The sequence below is a fragment of the Ceratotherium simum genome, chromosome 18 (genome assembly GCF_057802395.1).
Source record: "Ceratotherium simum simum isolate JZ-2026a chromosome 18, ASM5780239v1, whole genome shotgun sequence".
NCBI classification, from domain to species: domain Eukaryota; kingdom Metazoa; phylum Chordata; class Mammalia; order Perissodactyla; family Rhinocerotidae; genus Ceratotherium; species Ceratotherium simum.
In genome coordinates, this window is record NC_141917.1 from 56,070,385 (window position 1) to 56,078,321 (window position 7,937).

General features: G+C 59.7%; 1 protein-coding gene across 1 annotated transcript; it reads left to right on the forward strand.

Annotated features, from left to right (window-relative positions):
* Positions 1–3,374: 3,374 nt before the first annotated feature.
* On the forward strand, positions 3,375–7,660 carry MEF2B (myocyte enhancer factor 2B). Its single transcript, XM_087443449.1, has 8 exons — positions 3,375–3,450; positions 3,978–4,181; positions 5,168–5,302; positions 6,079–6,226; positions 6,399–6,532; positions 6,626–6,719; positions 6,859–6,970; positions 7,301–7,660. The coding sequence occupies exons 1-8, from the start codon at positions 3,397–3,399 to the stop codon at positions 7,524–7,526; spliced, it is 1,107 nt and encodes a 368-aa protein (XP_087299575.1). The 5' UTR covers positions 3,375–3,396; the 3' UTR covers positions 7,527–7,660.
* Positions 7,661–7,937: the final 277 nt, after the last annotated feature.

Sequence of the window (7,937 nt, forward strand, 5' to 3'; positions counted from 1 at the left end):
CTGGATATACACACCCCCAGACCCATGGTGTCAGAACTGGAGGGGAAGAAGGGGGGTTGTGGATGTCCAAGGGGGCTGTGGGAGGGCTTCCTGGAGGAATGGATGTTTTGAGCTGGGTTTTGAAGTGTGAAAAGGAGTTGGCCAGGTGAAGAAGGGGCAAAAGGGCTTTCCAGACGAAGACATTTCGTTGAAGGTAGAGAAAGGTGGGCAGGGGCTGATTGGGGCAGGGTCTCGAATGCCAGGCTGGAGACTGGAACTTTTTCCTGAGGGCAGTGGGGAGCCGTGGAGAGTGTGTGAGCAGGAAGCGGCATGATCAGAGCTGTGTTGGATAGACCCTTCAAGAGCCAGAGCAGGGGATGACTTTGGTTCTTGGGTGAGGATCCGGGGTTCCAGGGTCATCAAGGGTTAGAAGAGTCAAACCCCTATGTGAGCCCATCTACACCTGTCAGGCCTGGCCCCAGAGATGGCAGAGGATCCGATGGCTTCTGGAGGACCCACGGAGCCCTGGAGTCCAGTGACGTAAAAGTGCATGACGCAGGCCTAGCAGAGAGGGGGCCTCACTCCCAGGCTCTTCCCAGATGGACGCAGCCCTGGCCTCCCCTCCAGTCTCCTGCCATCTCTACCCCGGCCCCCAACAGTCCTGCTCCCCATGGCAGCCATGGCCAAGTTTTTAAATGATAAATCAAACCCCTGCTCAAAACCCTCCCTTGGCTCTTCGTCGCTCTTAGACCAAAACCCACAGCCCCTGCCTCGGCAGCCTCTCCCCCTGGCCTCCTCACTCCAGCCGTGTTGCTATGTCTCGTCCCTCCTCAGGGCCTTTGCACCTGCTAGTCCTTCTGCCTGGAACTCACTTCCTGTCTCAGCTCTTGGGTCTCAGTTCAAAGAGACCCCTCTGACCTTCTGGGTCTCGGGGTTCCCCCACTATGTGAACCCTGCCCTAGCCCGGATGTCCTTGTCTAAAATCGGGACAGATTGAGAAAGGGCCAGAGTCGGATCTTCCAGGCCCAGAGACTCATGTCCTGTCCAAGCCCCATGTTCCCATGGGACCCCAGGCGTGGGGGACATTTCCAGAGTCATCTTGGCACCAGGACCTCCGGGCCAGTGCCCCACTCCTGTCCCCAGGGACCCGACAGGGAACAGCCGTGGGAACGTGCCCGATTCCGGCCGGGGATTAAAATTAGCCCCGGAGGTTAAATTTAGCAAGTCAAGCTGGAGCTGGGGGGCCAGGGCGGGGGCTCCTGTCGGCCTGGGCTCTGCATAGTTGTGACCACTGAGAGACCCAGCCCAGAGAGGGTGGAGGGAGCACCTGGAGTCACACTGTGGGCCGCATATGATGGCCGGGGCATCTCACACTCCTGGGCCCTGGGACTCTGGAATGAAGGGGGTCCCGCCCAGACCCCTCGGGGTGGGGTCTGGGAAGCAGGTATGGCTCCTCCTGGAGACTGACCCACATCTCCCTGCACTTGCTGAGAGCTCATTCCCAGGCCTTGGGCCGGGTGCTCTGCACTTCATACCCAGCCATTCACAGAACAGCAAACTGAGGCCCAGGGCGAGGCCTCCCGCTCCGACAACCGCCCAGAGGGTCAGGGCTGGCTGGGACCCGAGCGCAGGCCCACTTGACCCTGGGAAGGCCTGTGACAGGGCCTCAGTCACCTGTGACACGGGAGGGACTGGGAGGTCAAGTGTGGTCATAGAGTGGATGGGGGTCTCGGGGCCCCAGGTGGCCGTTTGTGCAGTGGGGCGGATGCTGCAGGACAGGCAGCAAGAGGCCTTCACTCCGAGGAGCCCCGCATGGGGGTGCTGGGGAAGGCCCAGACCCCAACATGCCACATGTCTCGGGGACATGCCGCCCTCCCTGAGCTGCCCATTCTTACCCTTGGGGACCCCACCAGGGAGATCCAAGATCCCCGTGAGGAGCGTCCGGGATTTCCCCCAAGTTACCCTGGGCCCAAACCCCGGTCTGAGGGCTCCAAGCCTGAGGTCTTTCCAGGGAAGTGGGACGGGGGGCGGTTTCTGTTATTCTTTTCCAAAAAATGGTTTCAAACAGAAATAATCTGTGATCACTGAGGGGGGAAAGTTAGAAAACTGAGATAATCAAAAAGAAAAAAAGACACCAGGGGCCACACAGTGTATGATCTCATTTATATAAAACGTCCAGAACAGGCAAATCCATAGAGACGGAAAGCAGATTAGTGATTGTCAGGGGCTGGGGGAGGAGGGTGGGGAGTGACTGCTCATGGGGACGGGGGTCTCCTTTTGGGGTGATGGGATTGTTCTGGGACTAGATAGAAGAGATGGTTGCACAACATCGTGAATGTACTAAATGCCACTGAATTGTACACTTCAGAATGGTAAATTTTATGTTATGTGTGAATCGCATCCCAATGTTTTAAAAAAGGGAAAAAACTCACCCGTAAATTTCCACCCCACGGTGGCTCCCATCTTGAGCATTTCCTTCTAGTCTTTTTTCCACTCTCAATGCAGTTTTTTCATGTCTGTTTTCTTGTAAGCACAGCCCTCAATTTTGCTCTTCGGGGGCGTGTGGGGTTGAATGGGTTGAAAGGCGTCTGATGTGTGCAGCAGGCTCGCTGTCGGCGGCTCAGGGTTACTGAGCGCTGCTGGGTGCAGGCACAGGATGTCTCTCCAACCTTGCCTGTGGAGAGCTGTTAGGCTGCAGACAATATTCATATCAGCAGCGCGTAGGTGGCACCTGCTGTGTGCAGGGGAGACATGAATGCCTCACGAAGGTTAGCTTATCTTATCTCCTGACAACATTGGGCAAGGGGCGGCCCGGTGGTGTAGCCGTTAAGTTTTCGTGCTCCGCTTCGGTGGCCCGGGTTTGCCAGTTTGGATCCTGGGCGCGGACCTATGCACCGCTCATCAAGCCACGCTGAGGCGGCGTCCCACACAGAGCAACTAGAAGGATGTACAGCTATGACATACAACTATCTACTGGGGCTTTGGGGAGAAAAAAGGATAAAAGGAGGAAGATTGGCAACAGATGTCAGCTCAGGGCCAGTCTTCCTCAAAAAAAAAAGCAGACATTGGGCATTGTACAACACTATTATCCCCACTGCACAGACGGGGAGTTCAGGGGGGTCAGGCTCCCCTGAGGTCCCACAGTAATCAGGTTTTTTTGTGTTAGAGCCTGGGAAGGGGCATCTGTACCTGGCTCTTTTGCTCTTGGTCCAAATGTGTTCATTAAGCATCTACAGCAACCTGGGCTGGTCAAGGGGGAGGCCTGCCTTGATTCCCCCATCATCTCCCGCTCAGTGCCTGGCAGGGGCAGGCGGAGGACAGAAGGGAGGCTGGGGTGCCTGACCCCGCTCTCCACCCACCTGCTCTGTCCTCTTCTCCTTCCCACCAGACCAAAGTTGCTCCACCCAGCCTGGGACGATGGGGAGGAAAAAAATCCAGATCTCACGCATTCTGGACCAAAGGAATCGGCAGGTGAGTTCCCTGGATGGGACAATGGTTGAAGGAAAGGTTTTCCTGGTAGGGGACCGGCCTGGGCAAAGGCCTGACCATTTTTGGGAACTACAAGGGAATGAGGAGCATTGATGTGATGTCAGGAGTTTGAGATGTAGCAGTTACTCATTTTCATGAAGATTTATTCATTTATCTTCCCTAATGCCAGGAGCTTCCAGTCATAGGGGAGATGGAACTGGACACAAACACACCCAACTCAGAGGGCTGGACCAGAGGGAGGCACAGGGCTGGGGAAGCTCAGAGAGGGAGTGTGGGCTCTGCCTGGGAGGCCAAAGAAAACTTCCCAAAGGAGAGGACATTTGGGCTGGGTTTTGAAGCATTGATAGGAGTTTGCCAGGTTGAGCCGTGAGAGGGAGCAGTACAGCCAGAAAGAACAGCGCATGCAAAGGCACAGAATCTTGCTCAGGGAACATTTAGGCCCCTCCACCTCCCCAACGCCACCCCAAATCCTTGTCTTCTCCCACCCCGCCTGTGGGTCCTGTGTCCAGGTGACATTTACCAAGCGGAAGTTCGGGCTGATGAAGAAAGCCTACGAGCTGAGCGTGCTCTGCGACTGTGAGATCGCTCTCATCATCTTCAACAGCGCCAACCGCCTCTTCCAGTACGCCAGCACGGACATGGACCGTGTGCTCCTGAAGTACACGGAGTACAGTGAGCCCCACGAGAGCCGCACCAACACCGACATCCTCGAGGTACCCCTGGGGCCCTCCGCCCCGGCCCTGGGAAGCCCAGCACGCTCTGCTCGCTCAGAACCTAGGGATCTTGGTTTGCACAAAAGATGAGTGTTGCAATCTGGCTTTGCTGCTGGTAAAAGCAGGTAATAATTCAGGGGCTGCGCCTGGACAGTAGAAATAGAAAACATCAACCATTGTGCCTCGAGGGCTGAAGAGAGCCTCGACGTGTGCTGCTCACACACTTCATCTCATTTAATCCTGTCACCCGTTTGCTGAGGACAGAAACAGAGAAGAGGAGGCACCATGAAGCAGGCTGACCTCTCTGAGGTCTGGGAGTGTGTTTGTTGGAGCTGCCCCCACACTTGCTGATGCAGCGGCCACACCCACCCCAGGATGGGCGAGATCACTGGCCCTTTACCCGGGAATCTTCACCTGGGACAAAATGCTAAAGCCACAGGGCTGGAGACAGCACGGAGCTAGGACTGTGCCTGGGGACCCCCAATATTTCAGGAGGGTGGGGAGAAGCTGGCAGAGGAGAGGCAGGGGTCCAGAAGTGTGCAGGTCACTGGTCCCAGGGGGAAAGCAGCTCAGGAAAGCCTATAAACTTGTCCCCAGGCACTCAGTCTGCTGACATTTATTAAGCACCGAGTGCATGCCTGGCTCTGAGGCTGCTTGTTGGGGCAGAATGAAGGTACCCAAGTCATATTCAGGAGGAGCATTAGGACAGCGTGAGTAGGCCTGGGGGATCTCAGGCCCCCACTGTGTGACCTGGGTGGGTCTTTGGCCCTCAGGTCCCAGGGCAGGACAGTCCATCCCTTGCACACACTTGGAACTTACTAGATGGTAACTCACTGGGGTTTTTGGTCAATGGGTTTTGGCTGGAGCAGGCTGTGCCTGCATTCTGCCCCCGCCACAGAGCTGGGTCTCTCCCCTCTCCCATAAAACCAGGTTCCCTGGCTGGGGTAGGGAGGGAGGGTCCATTCTGTTGTCTCCCCTCCCTACAGACACTGAAGCGGAGGGGTGTGGGCCTCGATGGACCAGAGCTGGAGCCAGATGAGGGGCCTGAGGGGCCAGGAGAGAAGCTGCGGAGGCTGGCAGGTGACGGGGGTGACCCAGCCTTGCCCCGGCCCCGGCTCTATGTAAGTGACTCCTGCCCTGCCATGAATGGGGGTGGCCCTCCCCCCACCTCCTAGGCCCCAGTGGTCAAGGCTGAGACTGAGAGAAGGACCTATGGCCAGGAAGCCTAGAGTTGGGGCAGGTCTCTGCCTGGGTGGGCAGGGAAGGCTTCCTGGAGGAGTAGGCATTGTAGCTAAGGCTTTGAAGGATGAATAAGAGTACAACAGGCAGACAATTCCTTTCTTCTTTATTTATTTATTTTTTGTGAGGAAGATCAGCCCTGTGCTAACATCCGCCAATCCTCCTCTTTTTTTGCTGAGGAAGACTGGCCCTGGGCTAACCTCTGTGCCCATCTTCCTCCACTTTATATGGGATGCCGCCACAGCATGGCTTGCCAAGCAGTGCGTTGGTGCGCGCCCAGGATCCGAACCGGTGAACCCCGGGCTGCCGCAGTGGAACAGGCGCACTTAACCGCTTGCACCACCAGCCCGGGCTCTATTCTTTATTTCTTTATCAAACACCCTGGGAAGCCCCCTTAGTGCCAACCCCATGCTGGGTAAGAAGCCTCCTTAGTGCCAACCCCATGCTGGGTAAGAAGCCTCAGCTCTGGATGTGGTGCCGAGGAGCCACAGAGCCAGACACAGGCTCCCCCAGCCATGTGGGGTTAGGCCACAGGGAGGAGTAGTGAGGGCTTCCAGAAGGTGGAGGCTGGCCTCTGAACTCATGGCGATTATCTGTCTTGACCTTGATGCCCTCATTTCCACATTCTTCCAACCAATCCCATCCTCTCTGCCCTCAGCCAGCAGTCCCCACTATGCCCAGCCCGGACATGGTATATGGGGCCCTGCCCCCACCAGGCTGTGACCCCAGTGGGCTTGGAGAGGCCCTGTCTGCCCAGAGCCGCCCATCCCCCTTCCGACCGGCAGCCCCCAAAGCGGGGCCCCCAGGTGAGCATGAGGCAAAGGCCCTGGGGGAGGAGGGATAGGGGTCCCGGGGGGGCGGCGGGTGGCAGGGGGGATCTTGGCTCCGGCACTGCTTGGCTGTGTGCATCACCTCTGGTGCTCAGACTTCAGATGACATGGCCGCCGGCCCTCTCTCTGGGGGTGTCCTGCTCCCCAGGCCTGGCACACCCTCTCTTCTCACCGAGCCACCTCGCCAGCAAGACACCACCTCCTCTGTACCTGGCAGCGGACGGGCGGAGGCCAGACCTGCCTGGTGGCCTGGCTGGGGCCCGAGGGGGACTGAGCACCTCGGTGAGTGAGGGGAAGGTGTGGCAGGGCTGATGGGGGCTGGCAGGGTAGCCTGGGTGCGGGCCTCAGATTCCCCTTCACGCTGTCGCCCTACAGAGAGGCCTCTATGGTAGCCTGCAGAGTCCATGCTCCGCCGCAGCTCCAGGACCTCCACTGGGAAGCTTCCCCTTCCTCCCTGCAGGTCCCCCAGGTATGCACTCCCCACTGGCCCTGCAGCGGGAGGCATCCATCCACACACCTGCCTGCTGGGGGGGTCCACACTCCCCCACCCACCAGAACTGAAAACTGGCTGGTGGGGTGGGCCTCAGCTTACTCCTCCTGCCCGCCAGAATATGCCCTGGGAGACCCTCCTCCACCCCCCAGCTTGCTGCAGCCCCCCACCCTGGCCCCCTGGCAGCCCTCGAGGGGTGATGGGCCCCCGGCCGCCCCCGCCCAGCCTAGGTAAGTGCCCTGACTGCCCCCCCCCACCCGCCACCGTGTTCCCCCACCCCCGCCCCAGTCCGAGTCTACCTTGGGGCCCCTTCGAGTCTTCCAAAGCCCCTAGCCACTGCTGACCCCTGGTGGCCACTCTTGGTTCTGCACTCAGCCCCTCGCGACTGTTCCCGGTGGGGATGAGCGGCTATTTTGGAGGCCCCAAGAGGGACCGCCACCCACTCCTTTCCCAAGGTCCTCCTGCCGAGCCTCTGCCCAGGCCGGGCCACCTCCCTGGCTTCCCTCCCTCCCACGCTGAGCTCACGGCCCCCTTCTTTCTCTTTCTCTCTCCCCCTGCAGTGGGGGCCGCAGCCTGGGCGAGGAGGGCCCCCCCACCCGCGGCGCCTCCCCGCCGACCCCCCCAGTCAGCATCAAGTCCGAGCGCCTCTCGCCCGCCCCCGGGGGTCCCGGCGACTTTCCCAAGGCCTTCCCCTACCCCTTGCTCCTGGCCCGGCCCCTGGCAGAGCCCTTACGGCCTGGGCCCCCCCTGCGCCGGATGCCCACTGCCGACAGCTGGCCCCGGTAGTGGACCTGGGGGTGCACCGGCCCTGACCCCCCCAACGCCGGGTGGGGTGAGGGCATTTGGGGTCCCAACCTCCCTCCCCGCGTCCTTAGAGAAGACCCAGTGGTGGGGGCCGGGAGGGGGAAGGCTGGGTTCGGATCCACGGCCAGGGGCTCCTTTCCCTCTTCCTGTGCGTGCATCCACCAATAAAACACGCGGCGTCCGTGGACGAAACTCTCTGTCGCTGCGCAGAGCCACCCCCCGCCCGGGTCTCCCCCAGCGGCCTCTCCAGAATCCGCCCCTGAGAGGGGAACTCGAGGGCAGGTGGGGTGCCAGGGAGCACAGCTGGTGGGGGTGGCGACATGAGAGGAGGAGCCCTGCAGGGGGCGCCAACGGGCACCTGACGCCGTGGGCAGTGGGGGGGTCCTGGAGGAC